At 45.1% G+C, this 23321-nt stretch overlaps 1 protein-coding gene across 1 annotated transcript in view; it reads right to left on the reverse strand.

The window, feature by feature from the left end:
• LOC144689571 (uncharacterized) overlaps window positions 1-23321 on the reverse strand; it is a 318797-nt gene that overhangs the window by 167592 nt on the left and 127884 nt on the right. Inside the window, exon 7 of the mRNA XM_078556753.1 lies at window positions 20961-22578. Within this exon, the coding sequence (XP_078412879.1) occupies window positions 20961-22578 (1618 nt within the window). The remainder of the gene's footprint in view (window positions 1-20960; window positions 22579-23321) is intronic.

Raw genomic sequence — 23321 nt, forward strand, 5'->3', positions numbered from 1 at the left:
TCTGTGGTAGGCAGGTTAGTGAGGATGGGGTCAAGTATGTTTTTCCCTCTTGTTGGCTCCCTCACCACCACCTGCTGCAGACCCAGTCTAGCAGCTATGTCATTTAGGACTCGGCCAGTAGTGGTGCAGCTGATCCATTCTTGGTGATGGGCATTGAAGTCCCCCACCCAGAGAACATTCTGCACCCATGCCACCCTCAGTGCTTCCTCCAAGTGATGTTCAACATGGAGGAGCACTGATTCATCAGCTGAGGGAGGGCAGTACGTGGTAATCAGCAGGAGTTTTCCTTGCACATGTTTGACTTGATGCCATGAGGCTTAATGGGGTCTGGAGTCATGTTGAGGACTTCCAAGACAACTCCCTCCTCCCGACAGTATACCGCTGTACCGCCACCTCTGCTGGGTTTGGCCTGCCGGTGGGACAGGACATACCCAGGGATGGTGATGGTGGAGTCTGGGACATTATCTGTAAGGTATAATTCCGTGAGGATGACTATGTCAGGCTGTTGCTTGCTTAACTGGTCTATGAGACAGCTCTCCCAATTTTGGCACTAGCCCCCAGATGTTAATAAGGAGGACAGGGTTGACAGGGCTGCAATTGCCGTTGTCATTTCCGGTGCCTAGGTCGATGCCAGGTGGTCCGCCTGGTTTCATTCCTTTTTTGTGCCTTTGTAGCGGTTTGTTACAACTGAGTAGCTTGCTAGGCTATTTCAGAGGGCAATTAAGAATCAACCACATTGCTGTGGGTCAGACAACAGATTTCCTTCTCTAAAGGACATTAGTGAACCAGATGGGTTTTTACAACAACTGACAATGGTTTGATGGTCATCATTGAACTTTTAATTCCAGATTTTTATTGAATTCAAATTCCACCATCTGCCGTGGCGAGATTCAAATCCGGGTCCCCAGAGCATTACCCAGGGTCTCTGGATTACTAGTCCAGTGACAATAACACTACGCCATCACCTCCCCCATTTAAGTCTCCGGCTCCAGCCGCATCTCAAGGCACCTTCACACACGCTGGAGAGTACTGGCCAACACTTGGATGGCCAGTGCGTAGTGTGCTTCACGGCTGTCCAAATCCCCAACCACTCTGCCCCACTCCACTTGACTGATTGGCGGCAGCTTCGGCCACTTGACTGCATGCTGTGCTCTCAGCTCAGGTGCGGGCATTATCCTAACCTGCACTGCAAGGCTACACTGTTAGCTTGAACCATGAAGGTTACTGGTCCAAACCTGAATAAATATATTGCAAGGGACTCTGAGTGCCTCCATCAGTGACTGTTCCATGCCCATCTTTTGCAAGGAGATTTTACAACTTGCCCAGACGTCCACTTGTTCTGCAGCCCCCTAAAACTCATTCATTTGCAGTCTACGCCCAAGGGGGTGAAAGATTCTGGAGCATTAGGTGACAGATTCATGCTTTTATGTTGCTTGAGTGGGCAGAAATGCTTCAGAGATCCAACTCCAAGCATATCAATGGAGCTGCTAGTGAATGGTCTCAGATGCAGAAGAATGTTCACTTTTAACAAGCTTTTCCAAATGTGTGGCCACTTTTTTCACCCTCCCCACCCCGGCATGTGCTTGCGTACTTCCATCAGACTATGCTGCCTTGCACCCCTACATACGCTAGACCCACCCGCATTGAAGCTTTTGCCCCGGCACTTCAGTGAAAATCAACCGGGAAGAAATGACTTGCTTGTGCCTCCTTCTCTGAATGTGCGGCACCTCTTCCTCAACGTCCTACGGTCTTCCACCAGCGCTGCGCAAGGTCGTGTGCACTCATTCCCGAGTTCCCCTCAAAAGTTCAGTTCACCGGGTGCACACCTTTTAAAGGCATTCGTAAATCACACTGTTCTGAAGTCATGGGAACCAACATGGGAATTAAATTTGGCATGGGGGGATGATTCTGGCGTGCGGGCACAACAATGAGATGCAAATGGGTTAAAATTAAGTTCCCAACATTGGATGGCGGGAAACACAGCCCGCCATTGATGAGGGGAGGGGACAATCGCGTCCTGGATTTACGTTGTTGGGAAACATGACTAGGGTCATCTCACGATATTTTCCACTCACACCGCCAAACACGCCCGCCACAAACAGGAGTGGAAAATTTTGGATCCAGTCTCCGTTGTTCTTTATGGAAGAGAATTCAAAAGATTAGCCACCCTCTGAGAGAAGAAATTTCTCCTCATCTCCATCTTAAATGGTTGACCCTTATTTTTGAACCATGCCCCTTTTTCTAGATTCCCCCATGAGGGGATACATCCTTTCAGCATCTACTCTGTCATGCCTCTCAGAATCTTATATGCTACAACAAGATCACCTCTCATTATTCTAAACTCCAATGAGTATAAGCTCAACATGTTCAACTCAGTCTCTCAAACAGCAACCAGGGAGAATGGAGCAGATGGTAGACAATGGACAGAATTTTAACTTATGGACATACTCACAGAGGGGAGATTGGTACCAGATTGAGAACCCAAAAGCCAGTGGAGTGGGGCTTTTTAACTCAGCCACTGTATTAATATTCCATTTCTTAGTTTGCCAACCAATTGGAACAGACAGGCATGATGATGACTTGCACCTGACTGTTTGAGCCTCAGCATTTAAAGAAACCTGAGCAGGGGGCAGAATGGATGCATGCTACAGCTGTCAGAACACAGGCAGCAACTTCAATGTTGCAGTCTCAAAGAGGGAAGGCCGTCCTGACCAATCTCCACACAGGTTCTCTATAGCCATTCCTGGAGGTCACGCTGTGGGCTACAAGGACCCGCAAAGTGATACTTTTCCCAGCTGACGGGTGGAAGAGGTCTCTGTAAAAAAGTGGACCTGGCTGGAAGTGATTGAGGAGGTGAACTGCAGGAGTACACTGCCTGCAAGTATGGTGGAGGCAGGTTCAATTGAGGCATTCAAGAGGGCATTGGATGATTATTTAAATAGAAACAATGTGCAGGGTTTCGGGGAAAAGGCAAGAGATTGGCACTAAGTTAAAATGCTCAGAGAGTTGGTGCAAACACGATGGGCCGAACAGCCTCCTTCTGCATCGTAACAATTCTGTGATTCTGTGAGTGGGGTCCCTTGCTCATGGATACAATGTCAAAAGAAGTTCAATGATCCCATCAGGGCAAGAAAGGTGAGCAGCATGCCACATTCAAGGGCCCTTGAATCTGACTTCCCTAACCTTCTACATAGCACTCCTCAAGCCAATGTAACATGCTGCTCCAGCCATTCTTCTTTTTTGACGCACCTCATTATATCCCCATCTGAGCAGCCAATACTCGCATTCACATCCATCTTATTGCCTCACAGTAACCCTCCACAAATTATGTCGCTCAATTCTCTCATCACAATCTACTTCTCATACTCATAACTCTCTGCTTTCTCTCCTTGCAGGAGAAGAGAGCACAGAATCCCAGGGAAAGGCAGAGGCGGGGGGGGCGGGGGGGTGGGGGGATGGGTGTTCCTTCAGGAATTGCTACCCTGAGCTCTGCAGAGACAAAGCACTAGAGATTACCAGAACACTGCATTGTAGATGGAGAGTTGGGGGTCTCCCACATACCTGGTGACAGAATTAGGTATCACACAACCAAATAGCACAGAAATATCGCTCATGTTAATGTGGTGTCACCTGTAACTGAAATATGATCAACACACAATGATGACTTTGAAACGTCTCCCATTGTCAGTACTAACTGATGTCTTTCAACTCCAACAGGTCCTTCAAGCATGAGGCTGGAGGTGGTGCAGGCAGTAGCCAAGGAGCTCTTCCAGGTGATTGCACATCTCACACTGACTTCTCTGCCCTCGGCCTTCTGCACTGTTCCAATAAAGCTCAACGTAAACTCAAGAAACAGCAACTCATTTTTCAATTTGGCATTCCACAGCTTTCTGTCACCATTTTATTTCATTTTTCTTTGCATGTTTTAGTTTTACTCTCGTTTTTCCTTTGACCTTGCTTTTCAGCAGCAGCAGTTCATGATGCTGCCATTCACACTGCCAGAAGCATTTTTTCCTCGTTTCTTTACTTATCAAATTAGCACTCCCTTTGGCCCTCCACCACCAACTCTGTTGTCAATTAATCTCTCCTGTCTTCCACCCTATCACATACCTTCCAGTTTGTTCTTTTTCAACCTCCCCCTTTCGCTTACTCAAAACTTATTACTGCAGAGACGCCTCCACATGCAAGGAGTACACAGTCAGGAGAGAGTTGCCCTGGAAGTCCTCAACATCAACTCTGGACCCTATGAAGTCTCATGGCATCAGGTAAAACACGGGCAAGGAAACCTCCTGCTGATTACCATGTACCCTGCGCCCCCCCCCCCCCCCCACTCAGCTGATGAATCAGTACTCCGCCATGTTGAACACCACTTGGAGGGTTGCAAAGGCACAGAATGTACTCTGGGTGGGGTATTTCAACCAAATCAGCAATAGAGGTTCGGTTGCACCACTACTGACTGAGCTGGGTGAGCCCTAAATCACATTGTTGCTAGACTGGGTCTGCGGCAAGTGGTGAGGGAACCAACAAGAGCGAAAAGCATACTTGGTCTCATCCTCACCAGCCTGCCTGTCACAAATGCATCGCTCCAGACAGTATTGGTAGGAGTTACCATGGCACAGTCCTTACGGAGAGGAAGGCCCGTCTTCACATTGAGGATACCCTCATTCATGTTATGTAGCATTACGACCATGCAAAATGGGATGGATTTTGAACAGATTTAGCAACTCAAGACTGGGCATCCATGAGGCGCCATGGGCCATCGACAGCAGCAGAATTGCACTCAACCACAATCTATAACCACATGGCTAGGCATATCCTCCACTCTACCATTACCACCAAGCCAGGAGATCAACCCTGGTTCAATGAAGACAGCTGGAGGACCTGCTCAGAGCAGCACCAGGGATACCTAAAAATGAGGTGTCAACCTGGTGAAGCTATAACACAGGACTACTTGTGTGCCAAACAGCATAAGCAGCAAGTGATAGACAGGGCTAAGCGATCTCGCAACCAACAGATCAGGTCTGAGCTCTGCAGTCCTGTCACATGGTGGTGGACAATTAAACAACTGCTCCACAAATATCCCCATCTTCAATGATGGAGGAGCCCAGCACATCAGTGCAAAAGATAAGGCTGAAGCATTCGCAAAAAGCTTCAGCCAGAAGTGCCAAGTAGATGATCCATCTTGGCCTCCTCCAGAGGTCCTCAGCATCACAGATGCCAGTCTTCAGCCAATTCGACTCACTCCACGTGATATCAAGAAATGGCTGAAGGCACTGGATACTGCAAAGGCTATGGGCCCTGACAACATACCAGCAATAGTGGTGATTACTTGTGCTCCAGAGCTTGCCGCGCCCCTAGCCAAACTGTTCCAGTACGACACTGGCATCTACCCAGCAATGTGGGAAGTTGCTCTCAAGTATGTCCTGTACACAAAAAGCAGGACAAATCCAACCCAGCCAATTACCACCCCATCAGTCTACTCTTGATCATCAGTAAAGTAATGGAAGGGGTCATCAACAGTGCTATGAAGCAGCACTTGCTTCGCAATAACCTGCTCACTGATACCCAGTTTGGCTTCCACCAGGACCACTCAGCTCCTGGCCTCATTACAGCCTTGGTTCAAACATGGAAAAAAAAAAGCTGAACTCCCGAGGTGAGGTGAGAGTAACTGCCCTTGACATCAAGGCAGCATTTGACCGAGTGTGGCAAGAAGTAGCCCTAGCAAAACTGGAGTCAATGGGAATCAGGGGGAAAACTCTCCGCTGGTTGGAGTCATTCCTAGCACAAAGGAAGATGGTTGTGGTTATTGGAGGTCAGTCATCTCAGCTCCAGGACATCATTGTAGGAGTTCCTCAGGGTAGTGTCCTCAACTCAGCCATCTTCAGCTGCTTCATCAATGATCTTCCTTCCATCATAAGGTTAGAAGTGGGGATGTTTGCTGATGATCGCACAATGTTCAGCACCATTCGTGACTCCTCAGATACTGAAGCAGTCCATGTCCAAATGCAGCAAGACCTGGACAATATTCAGGCTTGGGCTGACGTGTGGCAAGTAACATTTGCACCCCACAAGTGTCAGGCAATGACTATCTCCAATAAGAGAGAATCCAACCATCGCCCCTTGATGTTCAATAGCATTGCCATCACTGAATCCCCACTATCAACATCCTGGGGGTTACCATTGACTAGAAACTGAACTGGACTAGCCATATAAATACTGTGGCTACAAGAGTGGGTCAGAGACTAGGAATCGTGCGACGAGTAACTCAACTCCTGACTCCCCAAAACCTGTCCATCATCTACAAGGCACAAGTCAGGAGTGTGATGGAATACTCTCCACTTCCCTGCATGGTTGCAGCTCCCACAACACTCAAGATGCTTGACACTGTCCAGGACAAAGCAGCTCGCTTGATTGGCAGCAGTATGTACCATCTACAAGATGCACTGCAGGGATTCACCAGGATTCCTTCGACAACACTTTCCAAACCCACGACCACTACCATCTAGAAGGAAAAGGGCAGCAGATAGTTAGGAACACCACAACCTGGAAGTTCCCCTCCAAGCCGCTCACCATCCTGACTTGGAAATGTATCGCCGTTCCTTCACTGTCACTGGGTCAAAATCCTGGAACTCCCCCCCTAACAGCGCTGTTAGCATACCCATACCACAGGGACTGCAGCGGTCCAAGAAGGCAGCTTATCACCACCTTCTCAAGGGCAGTTAGGGATGGGCAACAAATGCTGGCCTAACCAGCGATGCCCACATCCCGTAAATGAATTTTAAAAATGTACATCACCCAAAAGGATCCATCAACAGATAGCTTTAAGTTCTGCCATCAAATTCTCCAAGAGGTAGATCCGTATCTGGGGGTCGATCTCATAAATAGTCTTCAATGATGATTCCACATTCAGCAGTAACATCCAAAACAAGGTCCATCCAAAACAAGGTCCTTGGATTTCTGAGGAGGAATCTTTCATAACGCAACAAAAATATCAGATTACATCTTACTAAAAATTTGATCGCCCAAATTTGACAGATGCAAGTTGTGTGTGGGATCCTTATATGGCTAGAGATATAAATAACATTGAAGTGATCAAAAGACATGCTACATGATTGTGCATGTCTCAGTATACGAAGATACACCAGTGTCACATCCATGAGCAAAGATTTGTAATGGGAATCACTACAGCAAAGGAGGGACAAAGGTATAATAGAACCATAGAAAAGTTGCAGTGCAGAAAGGGGCCATTCAGCCCTTTGTGTCTGCTCTGTTAAAAAGAGAAAAAAAGATACCAGCCGCTCATTTTAATCCCACTTTTCAGCACTTAGTCCATAGCCTTGCAGGTTACAGCATTTTAGGTGCAGATCCAGGTACCTTATAAATGAGCTGAGCGTTTCAGCATCAACCATCAATTCAGGCAGTGAATTCCAGACACCCACCATGGTCTGGGTGAAAAAGCTTTTCCTCATGTCTCCTCTGATCCTTCTACCACTCATCTTAAATCTATGACCCCCGCTAATTGACCCCTCAGCTAGGGGAAACAGGTCTTTCCTGTCTCCCCTATCTAGACCCCTCATAATTTTGTACACTTCAAACAGATCACCTGCGGAGCAGGGAGACACTTCTTTTATTTACATTCCTTATCTACACAAATTACTTTATACAGGTGAATAGAAAACAACATCAAAAATCTTAGAAATAATCACACTGGCACTTTGTAATGAATTCAGATTATATACTTATATACATAGGTCCAGTAATTACAAATCAAGTCGTTGAGGGGATTTTCTGTTCCAGATAGAGCAGCATAATTCTATAGCCTGAGGCTCTCCTACAGGGTCGGCACTAACAGGAACTGAGATAACACCTCTTTTGGCACAGGCAGTTCATCACTATTTGATTCAATGGAGACATCATTTATGTCTATAACAGGCCGAACAGGTACTTCGGTGTTTACGGGATCGATAACATCCTTGGTGGCAACACTGGCTTTGGAAACGTCTCCCTGCTCCTCAGGTAATCCACATGTTTACGAACGATCCAGCCTTCCACGTCTATTTGGCATGAAAGGGGTCTGGTCCCACAGAAAATAATTCCTGGGATCCAACTTGGACTGCTACTGAAATTTCTTACATTTTTGGCTTCATCTACTATAAATTTCCGGGCTCTACTGTGCAAGTCGTGGCTTGTTTTCTGATTACCTTGGTTCTTCTCTACCCTCCCTGGCAAATTTGGAAATACGAGGTTCAGTCTCACTCTGAGACGATGCTTCATAAGCAGTTCTGCTGGTGGAACTCCAGTTGTCGCATGTGGAGTCGTGCAGTAGCACTATGTACGGTTGATAAGTTAGGTAAAAATCGCCCATAGTAGTTTACCATCCCTAAAAGTGATTTGAGTTCAGTGATATTTATGGGGGAAGATGCCTCCTTTATCGCCTTAACCTTTTCTTCCACAAGGTGTAATCCTTGTGTGTCTACACAGTGCTCCAGATAGGTAACCTCGGTGGCTTGGAAAGTGTATTTCTTCTTTTTTTGGTCGGACTCCAGCTTCCAGAAATCTTTTTAATACTTCCTCTAAATTTGCTAAATGCTTGGCCTCTGTTGATCCAGTTATGAGGACATCATCAAGGTATACTACAACCCGCGGTAATCCCTATAGCGCACTCTCTATTGTCCTCTAAAATATTGCACATGCTGAGGACACGCCAAAAGGTAGGTGTGTATACTGGAATAGGCCATTGTGTGTGTTTATTGTGACATACCCCCGGACTGTGTCATCTAACTCGAGATGCTGGTACGCATGGTTCATATCCAACTTAGTGTAGGACTGACCACCTGCTAGCTTTGCATACAAGTCTTCAGTTCTTGGAATTGGATATTTATCCAATTTGGTGGCCCGATTAACTGCTAGCTTATAATCGTCACAAATGTGGGTGGTCTTATCTGGTTTCAGTACAGGAACAATAGGTGCTGCCCATTCCGAAAATTGAACCGGCTCTATGAGCAGAATTTTGCCCTCATCGGGCAAACTCGGCGGGGATGGGAGCGGTCAGGAAGCCGACCGTTGACGGCGAATGGGGCTGGACTGCGATTTCATGCTGCTGAAGAACTGTTGAAGAGTCATACGGACTTGAAGCATTGACTGTGTTCCTCTCCGCAGATGCTGTCAGACCTGCTGGGTTTTTCCAGGTATTTTTATTTTTGTTTTGGATTTCCAGCATCCGCAGTTTTTTGCTTTTAATGAGGGGTTCCTGGGGTTGTGCTCGGACCTGCAAACCTTCACACGGGCACTGACCTCAACTGGTCAGTGTCAGTGTGTGAGATGGATAGGGCACCCAGTATCCCAGCTAGGTGCCCATCCATCAATGGCCATCAGGGAGGTCCACAGCGACCTCACGTTGGCACATGAGCTGCTTGTCATCTCTGCGGGCTCCTCTCAGGGAACTCTGGATGACGGCAGCAGCTTCTCCGCCCCTCCGCTGGTGACCATTGCATCCAATGAGGCTGCGGCGACTGGGGAGATGCCAGCCATGGCACTGGCCACTCCCTCCCAGATGGGGCTTCATCCTATCTCATTACACAATACCAGGTCTAGTACAGCCTGCTCTCTGGTTGGCTCCAGAATGTGCTGTTCTAAGAAACTATCCCAAAACATTGTATGAACTCCTCATCTACGCTACCTTTGTCCACCTGATTTTTCCAGTCTATATGTAGATTAAAATCCCCCATGATTATTGCTGTATCTTTCTGGCAAGCTCCCATTATCTTTTCTTTTATACTCTGTCCTACTGATTAAAAAGAGAGTGGATGTCAGAATCAGTTATTTCAGGCTCTTTCACATTATATACTTATGACATCCTTGCTGGCTGATTACTTGGCAGTCTGGACTTAGCTCTGCACTGTTTTATTAAATGTCCTCTTTTGGCACTTGGCCTCCTTAAATCTACATGTTTCAGGAGTGTGCTTACCCCCACATCGGTAACATTTCAAATTCAGGATAGCTGTCTGATTGTCTCCTGTAAAATCTTTTTGATTTCTGGGTGATTGGGAATGATTCCCGCTTCGGCGCTGCTTCTGTGGTTTTGGTGCCACACCTGGCTGCAGGTTCCCACCCTAGCTGGCAAACAGTGCTATTTTGCAACCTCTGTAGCTCCTCTGAATCTTTTTCAACACTTTCCATTGCCAGCGCTATCTCCATTGCTCATTTAAAATTTATATTGACTCCTGCCAGCAATCAATGCTGAATGGCGTCGTTGCGCAAGCCACAAACTAACCGTAGCATGTCGTTCAAGGTCACTCCGAAATCACAAAACTGACAATTGTTTCAACTTAGCAATATAAGACGTGATTTATTCGCCTGGGGCCCTCACCCTCGCATTAAATTTGAATATTTGCATAATGACTGATGGTTTGGGCTGAAAATGGCCCTTCACTAAATCCACAAGCTCACTGAACAATTTGGAGTCAGGTGCACTTGGGGCTGTGAGACTGCGAATAAGGTTGTAGGTTTGACTCCCAGAGACGCTCAAGAGAGTTGCTTTGCATTTTGCCTCCTCCCCTATGTCGTTGGCCTAAAAATAAAACCCAAGGTGCTCGATGCATTGAGTCTAGTCCTCCGTGGAGGAGTCAAATGGGTCGATCCTTCCAAAGAGAGGCATCCTGGTGAGTATATACTTTTTAAAATGAGAGATTCAAGTTGTAGGGTGAGAGGCAGCACCAAGATCATTTATCCTCGTCGCCAGATCTAGAAATGTACTACCAAGAGGCTTCTTTAGTTGAACAATGAGCTTTATTTAGAGAGCTGCTGGATTAGCTGCAGGCCTCTAGCAAGGCTACAATAAACTCTCTAAACTAGGAAAACTCCACCCCTAATAAGCTTCCTCGCTCTCGGTGCTAATTGGCTGTTCTGACCACGTGACCCTTACTCAGTAGGTCTGGCCTTAAAGCAACAATCACTACATCTACCCAAGTCATTGGTACCAACGTGGACCATGACCTCTGGCTGATCACCTCCCCAGAAGAATGTCCTGCTCCATGACATCCTTGATCCTGACACCAAGGAGGCAACATACCATCCTGGAGTCACGTCTACAGCCACAGAAACACCTGTCTGTTCACCTAACAAATCCCTTATCAGTACTGCTCTTCCTTTCTTCTTCCTCCCCTCTGTGGTGCCACAAACTTGGCCCTGACTGCACTTCTCCGAGGAACCAATGGTCTCATCAGTATCCAAAATGGAAAAGCTGATTGACAAGCGGGATCCCAGGGGAATCCTGCACTACCTACCTAGTTCTCTTGGACTGCCTGGTGGTCAGCCATTCCCTTTCTGCCTCCAGGTTCCTAAACTGCGGTGTGACCACCTCTCTGCACATGCTATCCATGTAGCTCTCAGCCTCGCGGATGTGCCACAGCTCCAAAACCTGGAGCTCAAGTTGCTGCAGGTGGTGACACTTCCTGCGCAAGGTTACTAGCCATGTTCTATAATTACAGAATTAACTGATGAGAATTGACAGAAACAAGTACCCAGTGTCCTCCGGCAATGGCAAAACATGAGGTTCAAACAAACTACAAAGAACATTTGTTTCCAAGGCAGTGTATTAACAATCTTTCATTCCAAGAAGAATTCCACAGTGGAACAAGCTGCTAAAGGAAATAGTTACAGCCCCATTACTTCAAATCTTCAAGACCCATTTTTAGATTCTTTCCATTTATGAGGTTTTTGCTAACGTGACTATATCAGCGGATCATGTCTGGTTCAGCTAGCGCTATCCACATTCATAAATGTTGGCAGAATGCTGATGTTAGTCTGTGATGCTGACACAACCAAAGCAGAAGAAGCAGAAGAAGCATGCTGAAGGGCACCCCAGATTTGTCGAAGCACCAAAATTGCATATTTGGTAGCCCAAATCAATGATTCACTCCTGCTCATTTAGCTTCTGGTGTACCTTTCTTGTGTATCAGTGGCAGGATGCCTCACAGTTGTCATAGCCATGTGCTTGGAGGGTATTTTTTGGGCAGACTTTTCCTAGCCTGATGCAGGTTGGCCCTCCATTGGGTGGGTAATAAAAGAGGTGAACCCGATTCAGGGATTCCTACCCCCAATCCCATTGCTGGCGACTTTGATCAGTGCAGGATAAGGGAGTGGGTTGTGAGCCTACATCCAGTTGTCCCACTGCTGCTGGCTCCATTGCGGAAGTGGGAATTTCAGAAATGCCCACAATTTTCATGAAGTCTGCTGGCTTTTGAAGGCAATGTGGTTCAAATTAGCTCAGAGGCATCATGAACCATGGCTGAACCTGGTTTGGAGTCAGAAAGCATATAACACATAAGTTCAAAAGCTGTTACCAACTTCACATGTCATAACGAAATGCTGTATAATAAGTTATATGTTTTTAATACAGCGATTGATGATAGGGCTTTGTTTTGCAAAGGTAAATGACCATTAATCTGAACAGCATTGTGAAAGTGGAAAACTCTTCAGTCGCATTAGAGTATGTTATCCACTGAATAAAGTGCTAATCTGCATTGCACAATAGTGAATTTCATATTTGACTGTGTCAGTTGTCCCCTTTGCCTTCATGGTTTCCTTGAATTTCAGCTCAGCAATCATTTTAGCTGTTTCAAAACTATGACAGATGGTTGAGCATTCACTGTCTTTGAATTTTAGCTCAGCTATCTGTTAGGATGTTTCAAAGTTTTGTTGAAATGGTTGACTACAAAGGTTTTAATGTGTTCAGCTCTGGCAGTTTTGTTGACTAAGTTGTTCAATGAAATCTCATTATGAATGCTTGACCGAGTTCCAAACCCACTAATGGATTCAGCTCAGCAGGGGTTTTTGACACAGCTATCAAGGGAGCTTGATTACATTGACAGATTTGTGAGCAGTAAAAAGGGTTATGATTTTTAAGTAGCTTTTGAAGTGCTATTAGTTTATTTTGACAGATTTATGGGCTTCTCAAAGGCTTACTAATGTTATTATAAAGCTCATGAGATCTCTATATAGTTGATACTGGGTGAGTGGGTATGGACGGATGAGGGGGTAGGGAGCATGGGATATGACAGGTGAGAGGGTGGGGGTGAGGGTTATGGGGCCTCACACTCATCTCAAGAAGGCAGCATTGAGTGCAGGTTCTATTATTCCCTCCTCCTCTTCCCATGGATAGATAGATGTGACAGGTTGATGAATGATGGACAACTATCGTCGACCTTCCATTCCCAACCAGAAAGCCACTGTCTTGCTCTAGAGCTGCACCAGCACTACTCGCCTTTCCCTGATCTAGCGTTCCAGCTGAAGTGCTACCTCACAGATCTAGGTGGCCAAGATGCCAACCCAGATACTTGAAATCTTAATCCCTGAGAGGTTGGAAGAGGCTTCAGTGCATCCATGATATGTTCAACCTTACCAAAGGCACTTACTCCTTCTATGTCTGATCTGGTATACTGATTATGCCTAACTAATACTTTTGGAATGACTGAATGTCCTTTGGGCCATTAGCCATGCAATTGGAGAAAGCACCTTATAGGCTTTCATTGATGGTTGGCTGCATCTTCCATTTTCACATTCCACTCTGTTAATGCTCAAATTGATTTACTTTCTTATGACCTCAATGAATCCTGCACTCTGAAATTAAAGCACTCCAAATGTCAGTGGTTCCAATTGCAACTTTTTGAAACACTCTTTCAGACTTCTTTCAGCTCAGAGTTCACCTCAATGTTATTACTTTAAGCAGTTTGAGACTGCCCTCTGAGAGGGCCCCTTAGTCCAGCAGTGGGCTCTTCCCACATGGAGGTTGCCGAGGGTGTTGAGCTGGGCTGCTCACGGTAGGTATCTTGGGTGTTGAGCTGGGCTGCTCGTGGTGGCTGCCGGGCTACTCTGGGATGACAGTATTTTATGTTGCATGGCCTACGAAGCCCTGGGGCTGCCTTTAATGTCTCACCCTAACTAAGTAGTCCACAGAGCCCCAGGAATGCCTTTAATCTCTCTCAGACCCATTTTCCAGTTTCAATTGTAAACTGCATCATAACTTTGAGGTCTCAAGATAGTGATGTTGCATTTCTACTTCGAGACCAGCTTCGACCCTCCCCCTGTCAGTGTCCAGGTCCCCCCAATCTTCCTTGAACCTCACAATGTGCAAGTAGAACTTCTTCCAACCTAGTAACCCTGGATCCCATTGTTATTGTGGTGGACATTCGTACCCACTGAACCCATCACTGTTGATGTCACCATGCCCCATATGGACCTCACCCCTCTCCATCTTGAGGCAGTGTGCATGGTGACATACAGAGGTGACCCCCTCCACCCCCCACCAAGGGAGCTTCAAATAACCCCCTTTATTATGTTTTCCCCATTTACAGGCTGCAGATGCTTCCCCTGACCATGACCATCCCATCTGCAGCTCAGTACCGAGCCAGACACCCCCATCACATCCAACTGTGAGGCTATGAACAAACCCTGCACACCAAGCTGTGCCTGATCCCCATTGAGCACACAGACCTTGCCCCTCCTTGGAGCAGGAAGACAACATGCGTGCCATGTCTAGCCCTGTACCATGGCTTGTGAAGCCCTAGGGTTGCCTTTAATCTCTCATCCTGACTAAGTGGTCCACAGAGCCCCAGGACTGTCCTTAATCTCTCAACCAGATCTCTTTGCCCCAGTCCAGGGACCATGACTGTCTTTCACTCAGCTCTCCAGTTCCTTCAAGACTGGCTACAAGACCGTTTCACCTCCATAAGTCTCAGTGCAACCCACCCCTCTTGTGCAATCCTTACCCTCCAAACACCACTCATGAGTCAATGTGCAACCCTTCCCTCTTGTGTCACAGTAACTCCCCACTTTCCTACTCCTGAGTCTGCATGCATCCCCTCATTTCATGCAATCTGAATCCCATCCACTTACTTCTGTGTCTGCATTCCAGTGTTCCATGTCGGGCTCCAGTTTCCCCACCCCAATCCTCCCTCTGCCTGCCATCGTGTCACTCCTCCCCAACCCCACCATACTCCCTTCACCCTCATGTCTTAGTTTCCTTTGTTGCCCAGAGCCCCAACCCTATCATACCCCCTTCACCCTCATGTCTTGGTCTTCTTCTCTGCTCCTCTCTGACCTCACCATAACCCCTTCACTCTCATGTCTCCATCATCCGTTCCCCCCTCCCACTCACCACCACCTCCCCCACCGCCCCACCACCCCGGCCCTCCCCGACCCTGGTCGGCATGCTGGTCTCTGTTTTAGAGTGCAGCCCAGCCCTGCCTGAGGCCTGCAGCATAGAACACCACGAGCAGCCCAGCTCAACACCCAAGGTACCCACCACAAGCAGCCCAGCTCAACACCCTAGGCACCCACTGTAAGTGGCCCAAGCATAAACCCCCACCAGTGTGTGTGAACACTGGCATCACTGAGGACCCGAGTAGCACTGTTGCAGGTAGGCTTTGAATGTTTGCACTCACCTTGAAGTCGTGAGCGAAGTGAAGGTGGACTGCTGCACGCCACTTATGAATGAGACCAGTCTAATTTCCCGCTGGCATGGCACGTAATTGGGAGCGGGAACATGATTTCAGCAACTTGTGTTTTTAATGAGTATTCATGACATGCTAATGCCTGCAGATGGGGTTCCCATCATGGGTCAGCAGGAAATCTGACCCGCACTCAGCTGGCCATGAAAGTGATGAGGGGAAAATTCTAGTTTGTTTTTCTGCCAGTGGGATTCTGACTTTTGGCCTCTCTCTGGATTTTCTGCTCCCGTCCGCCATGAAACCCACTGCTGGCAGGACCAGAAAATTCCACCCTCATTTTAAAAAGTCCAAAATTACCTCCAAAGTCCTGGAAATTACCTCCAAAGCAGTGAAAGGACAATCTTAGAACAAATCCTGTGGACATAATACTTTTATTTAGGCAAAGAACAGCAATCCTGGATCAGTATTTAAAGATTTCCAGCCTGCCAATTTCACAGCCCTTTCTATCATCACCACGCTCTCGCATGGTGAGTTTCAAACAGCCAAGAAAACCCGTGTGCTGACAGTTATAGCCTGAATTTTGCAGGATTAAATTTTCAGAAAAATGTCTTGCTGCGTACTTAATTTGCCTGCCCCACAAGAGTTTCCCGCACACCTCAGCGTGCACACTGGTAAAATGCAATGTCAGCGGGTACATGATGGGTTCCCGACATGCCAGCACTTTCTTCCTTCTTTAACTCCATGAATACACCTATAGCAGCACCTACTTTGTAGGTTAAAATTCCCCCAATGGCTCAGATCTTTGAAATTTATGCTCATCCTTTACTGAATGTTGGACGAGCAGCATGACAAATCAGAGGTTGTTGAATGAGGTGGTGGTGAAGCAAAGCTGGGCATTGTCAGCATAGGTATGGAATCCAACATTGTGGTTGGACGATGTTGCTAAGGGGAAACATGTAGATGAATCAGAGGAAGGCACCGGCCATAGATCCTTATGCGGCCCCAGAAATAATTGTTGGATAGATAGGAATGAAACCAAATGAGGATATTCCCACCCAGGTGGATATAAAGAACGCAAGAATACAAGAAGTAAGAGCAGGAGTCAGCCATACAGCCCGTTGCACCTGCTCCATCATTCAATACGATCATGGCTGATCTTGGGCTTCAACTCGACTTTCCTGACCATTCTCCAGATTCCTGATTCCCTGAAAGACCAAAAACCAGTATATCCCATCCTTACATGTATTTAGCAATGGAGCATCCACAGATTCACAACCCTTTGAGTGAAGTAACTTCTCCTCATCTCATTCCTAAATGATTGGTCCCTTACCCTGAGACTGTGCCCCCGTGTTTTAAATTCCCCAGCCAGTGGAAACGATCTCTCAGTGTCTATTCTATCAAGTCACTTCAGAATCCTAGATGTTTCAATAAGGTCGCCTCTCATTCTTCTAAATTGCAGAGAAAAAAAGACCCAATTTGCTTAGCTGGGGGCCAACTTTAGAGAACAAAACTCTCAAAGTTAGAGACCAAAGCTGAGGTATTGGAGGAGGGTGGTGTGGTGAGGTCGAGTAGGTTTAGGAGGGATATTTCGGCACAGAGCCACAAAGAATGTCATACGTGACTTTGAGAAGGGCTGTTTCAGTGCTGTGGCAGGGGTGGAAATTTTACTGGAGGGATTCAAACAAAGATTTGCAGGAAAGATAGGTTTGGATGTGGGAGATACACATTATAGGGCTTGGGAGGGGAAAACAAGGTTACTTTTGCAAAAGGGGTTCAAACTACTGGAATCTGAAGGGTTTCATTCAGATCTTCAGGAAACAGATGACATTTATATTTTGGGATTCCATTTAGGGTGGACAATTAAGACCATAAGACATAGGAGCAGAAATTAGGCCATTCGGCCCATCGAGTCTGCTCTGCCATTCAATCATGGCTGATAAGTTTCTCAACTCCATTCTCCCGCCTTCTCCCTGTAACCTTTGATCCCCTTACCAATCAAGAACCTATCTATCTCGGTCTTAAATACACTCAATGACCTGGCCTCCACAGCCTTCTGTGGCAATGAATTCCATAGATTCACCACTCTCTGGCTAAAGAAGTTTCTCCTCATCTCTGTTCTAAAAGGTCTTCCCTTTACTCTGAGGCTGTGCCCTCGGGTCCTAGTCTCTCCTACTAATGGAAACATCTTCCCCACATCCACTCTATCTAGGCCTTTCAGTATTCTGTAAGTTTCAATCAGATCCCCCCTCATCCTTCTAAACTCCATCGAGTACAGACCCAGGGTTTTCAAACGTTCCTCATATGTTAAGCCTTTCATTCCTGGGATCATTCTCGTGAACCTCCTCTGGACCCTCTCCAGGGCCAGCACATCCTTCCTGAGATACGGGGACCAAAATTGCTCACAATATTCTAAACGTGGTCTGACCAGAGCCTTATAAAGCCTCAGCAGCCCATCCCTGCTTTTATATTCTAGTCCTCTCGAAATAAATGCCAACATTGCATTTGCCTTCCTAACTACCAACTCAACTACTGGAGGCTGGAGAATAGCCGATATAATACTCATTCTCAAAAGAGGAAACAGATCTAATCTGGGTAATTCCAGGCCAGTTAGTTTAACATTTGTGTAGGTTTAATTTTATAATGCTTTCTCAAAAATGAAATTGCTAAATTTTGGATACACTGAAGATAATTAGAAGCACTAAACACAGACTTCAGATAGGATCTCTTGAGCATTCCCTTCTCTTCATCCCCTCCCTCTCTTCCACCTCATCCCTTTTTCCCCTCCTCTCTCTCCTCTGCCATTTTCTTTTCTCTCTCTCTTCACCTTTGTCTCACCCTTTCTTTTGCCCTTCTGCTCTTCTCCCCTCTCTCCACTCATTGCTTCCAACTCTTTCCTTCCTTCCACCCTTTTCTTTTCCCTTCCTCCTCCCGTCTTTTCTCTCTCTCCTCTTCCACCTCCTCTCTACCCTCTATTTCTCCCCTTCAGCCCTCCTTTTCTCCCCCTCTCTTCTCACTCACCCCTCTTTCTCTTTCCTGTCTTCACATTTCCGTTATATTTCTTCTTTTCCTTTCAGCTCCTTCCCCCTCTCTTCCCCTCTATTTACTTCTCTGAATCTTCTCTCCCATCCACTGCTCCTTAGAGCCATAGAACCATAGAAAAGTTACAGCACAGAAGGAGGCCATTTGGCCCATCTTGTCCATGCCAGCCCAAGGACACTCAGGTGCCCTTTCTAATCCCACCTTCCTGCACCCGGCCCATAGCCCTGCAGTTTACAGCACTTAAGGTGCAGATCCAGGTAGTTTTTAAAAGAGTCTAAAGTCTTGTATTCTTCCTCTATCATCTCTCTTCCTTCTTTCCCCAACCTTCTCCTTCATTCTCCCTCTGCCTTTGGTAAACATAAAACCATTTGCATGGTAAGTATTGTCGAATGCTGTCTTTGGTCCTTGAAAACAATGTCAGTGTAAATTCTCTTGTCATTTTCTGTGCTTATTACTGTACTCTGACCTCTGCTGATAACGACATGAGTTTAGAAAGGAATGACATCACCATGACATCAGAGATCTGTTTTAACTCAACCTTAATTCATCTGAAATCACTTTACAGCCATAAAATACATTTGAAGCATAATCACTGTTGTGATGCAGAAAGTGCGGCTGCCAACATGCACACAGCTAAATCTGAAAAACGTAATGAGATAATGTCCACTGCTTTAGTGAGCGATGTTGTTTGAGGGCGAAATACTGGCCAAGGTACTGGAGAGAGTGCCACAGTTCTCCTTTCAATGATGCTATGGTACCTTTTACATCCACCTGAGAGGGAAGACAGGCCTCAGTTTAACATCTCACCCAAAAGACTAGACATCCATCACTGCAGAACTCCCTCACTGAATTATGAACCTAGGTTAGGGCCTGGAGTTTCCACTCAGTTGTACTGATTTTGACAGCATGTAGCCCTTGATAAATAAAGGCCATGATAAATAACACTTGTGTGCGGCTGCGCAACACACACTGAAAAATCTGGCCTTGCACAGCAGCTAAATTTTCAAGGGAACATTACCCCCAGGGTAACAATCGTCATTGGGAATTTCTACCAATTGCAATCATTTTCAAGCCTTCAAGAAAAATCCAATAATTAAATTGGAACTTTTGGATGCAAGGGCATTAATAGGTACCTTTTTATTTTTTTTTAATTTATAAAGAACTGACTATTTTACCACAGTCTAGCTGGAAACTAACTGTATTTAAAAGTAATTTTAAATCAGGTTATTCACAGGTGGTGTGATTAAAATGTTTATTTTTTTGTGATGAACCCATTTTCAGCTATATTAATCATACTTCACCAAGTTAGCACACACTCTTACATATTACAAGGAATATATCTTAAAACTATTTTTTAAAATTATTTTTAAAACACTGCCGAAGTATGCTGATTCATTGCAGATTTTACATTTGGGTGATATGCAATTGAATTGCAAAACAGGCTCAATTTGCACTGAAAATTACTTACTGCATCCAAAGCACAAACTCTACCCTTATGTGTTTAAATTTTTGGAGTGGGGCTTGAACCAACAATCTTCTGACTTAGACGCAAGTGTACTATCACTTCAATTAGGAGAGGCATTTTTCTTTCCATTTATTAAAAAAAATACTAGTAACAAGTATGGTACTGGCAAGTGGACAATGTGTTTATATATGGTACAAACATTTAATAATAATGATAACTATACCCTTTTCCATTTTGTCTGTGTGCAACATCATGGGGGATGAATAATTAGAAAAGAATAATGCGCCAATGTCATTTTTCTCCTTTTAAATTGTTTACTCAAGTATAGCTTAACAAAAACACACACACACATATGTGTGTATTTATATATTGTGTTGTGTGAAAAGATAGGGAGCTACTGGTGCACACCAAAGTTTGTCTATCTGCAACCCTGCTGTATGAGGGTCATCAGGTGCACAATGGTGCAGGTAAATGGTATAATGGTATTTGCATCAGTTATTCAAGGTTTCTGCCAATCTTCCATCTAAATTACAGCAGTACATCAGGACACATCCTCACCCCTCAAAAATTCTCCCCCCAACATTAGAACTTCCTAAAATAAAAACAGAAAGTGCTGGAAAAACTAGTGTGGCAGCATCTGTGGAGAGAGAAACAGAGTTAATGTTTCGAGTCCATTATGACTCTTCTTTGGAACTGGTTCAGAACTTGGGATGCTGTTTCGAAGACAAGTCATATTGGGCTCGAAACGTTAACTTTTGTTTCTCTCTCCACAGATGCTGCCAGTCCTGCTAAGTTTTTTATGCACTTTCTGTTTATATTTCAGATCTCCAGCATCTGCAGTATTTTGCTTTTATTTTAGAACTTCCTATTCACATTCCACCACTCCTTATTCACTAAAATTAGCAAAGTTATGAATTGGAGCTCCTTACTATTTGAACACATGTTCAAATAATTCAGTGCAATGTTTGAAATCACTATTTGATTCATTTCATTTCACAGATACATACCTTGAGTATTTACACTGCTGGAGTTCACTTGCTCTGGAAGATCAGAGTTTATTGGCACCTTTGGCTGAGAATGAAGTGCTGGTAACGACTGCAGTGCAAGACCAGGAGCAGAAGGTTGGATGAGATCTGATTCTGTAGCATCACAGGTTTGAGTGCTCATAGTACTACTGGCACTTTTCTTTGCAAAGTTTGACTTCCTTCTCACGGCTTTATTTTTATTTCTCATTAGCCTTTTATATGAAAGAGGAAATCTCCTTGATAAAGTATTTGACTTCAGCTCTAAGGGTTCATTTTCACTGCTACTGGTGCTGCTCAGTGCATTATGTTTCACTGGAGACACTATTGATTTACAGTGTACAGAGTGATGAGAAGTTTGAACTGTTGTGTTCATTTCTTCTATTCCACTTGGAGCATCACTCGCATAGTCTGCATCATCAGACAAGTCCAAGTTTTTATCAGTCTGGCCAGAATTTTGTAGAATTTCTTTTATGGGTTGTTGATGACACTGAGACTTTGGGCCACCACTCTCGTTATCTGTACTATTTGCTTTGGTATTCAATTCATCACAATTTGCTCTGTCATTTTTTAAAACAAAGTCCATTCTGTATTCGTTGCTCACAAGTGGTGCTAACCCTACGCTTACAACACTGCCCATGTCATGATTTTTGATATGCTCATTTCTAAATTTTGCAATCTGGCATGGTAGACCATCAGGAGTGACTTGAACTATTCTGTCATTTATTTTTTTAAAGCCTATGCTTGGGCCTTGATTGTCAAGCAATTTTCTGGAATCTCTGGCATTGGCTGCATCTTCATTTTGGTCTTTCTCTGCCTGCTGTTGGAGCATTCCAATTGCCTGGTTTACAGTCTCTGTTCTGTTAGTACCTAGGCATTCCAGATGAGAAATGTTACTGAAACATGGCTGCTCATTTGAAGATTCCTGTAGTTGGTTTGTCTTATTCTGTCCTATTTGTTGGCCTTGGTGTTGCCGTTCTATACTTTCGTGAGAAAAACTGCTACTTGACCAATTCTTTAATTGTGAATCAACTCCAATTAAGTGCTGACTTTCTAGAATATGTAAGTTTAAACTACTTACAGTGGTTCTTCCTTGGGATTCCTCTAGTGTAGTTATATCTCTTGCTTTACTTTCCTGCTCTATTTGTTGGGTTCCACCTTTTCCGACATCAGAGTATTTGCGGGGCAATTCAATGTTGAATTCTGTTACATTTATGTCACTTTGGATACCCTCGTCTGTACTATTCTTGATTTCGTCTAGTTTTTCTTTTTGCGTGTGATCTTTTATTTTGCTGTTTGCCAGGGGGTTATCATTGGAGACAGGCTTCTTTGCTTTGGATGCTCCAAGGACTGAACTATTAACTTGTTTTTGCAAAGTTGATTGTTTTTTAATCTGAAGCTTTTCACTTTCGTTCAGCATGGGTAAGGAAAGTCGGCGTTGATTGCTGAAACTAACTTTTCTAGGAAACTGTTTGGTGGATTCACAAACTTGACTCTGATTTTGTTCCTTGAGGACATTTTCTTTGTTCTTTTCAAATCGTGCAATACCTCCTCCTCGCTTCAGGAAAGACTTCTTTGGAGCCACCTTCACCTCATTTATGTCCTGCAAAACAATCAAAGAGATTTATTTTTGCATTTAGTTCTAAGAAATGCTTAGCTATAACTATTACACATATAATGAGTATTAAGCTTCTTCCAAAATATGATCCTTCACAATCGTTTATGTTGCCATACTTTCTATTTTTGACTCCTAACCTCCTTTTCTGATCCTGTTACTTTCCTGTCCTACTCCTGAACTGAAACTTGTGCTATGATGTCAGGTTATTGGAACTATCCCCCAACACCTGAAAGTTAAAATCCTTGGGATGAATTTTACCTTGTGAAAATGGGACTGTTTTTGTCCCATGGTGATGCAATATCTAGCACGATGATGCAGGTCACGATCCAGGCGTCATTATGCCAGTCAGCAATAATATGGTGGGCAGGGGACTGCAATAACGGGAGCCCATCTGCCATTTTGAAACAAGCAATTACAGCCATTTAAGCTCATTAACACTCTAATCGACTCATCTATGCCCTCAATGCAAAAATATGGTCCCAGCACATGAAACACGCTGGGTGGGAATTTTGATCTTTTTCATTGTTGATTGTAAGGGTGGATATAAAGGCTGGAGTTGGGTCTGTGCCTGACTTCGGCAGGAGAGACTGCTGATAGGCTTTTGACTGGCTTCTCTTGGAAGTTCCTGAATCCCTGGATATTATCAGGGATCTTAAGCATTATACTGTCTGCAAACTGGTAGACTTTGTAATATACCATCACTGCCGCTTTGCTGCTCTGTGCAATGT

This window comes from Cetorhinus maximus, chromosome 14, assembly GCF_964194155.1.
Source record: "Cetorhinus maximus chromosome 14, sCetMax3.hap1.1, whole genome shotgun sequence".
Taxonomy (NCBI): Eukaryota; Metazoa; Chordata; class Chondrichthyes; order Lamniformes; family Cetorhinidae; genus Cetorhinus; species Cetorhinus maximus.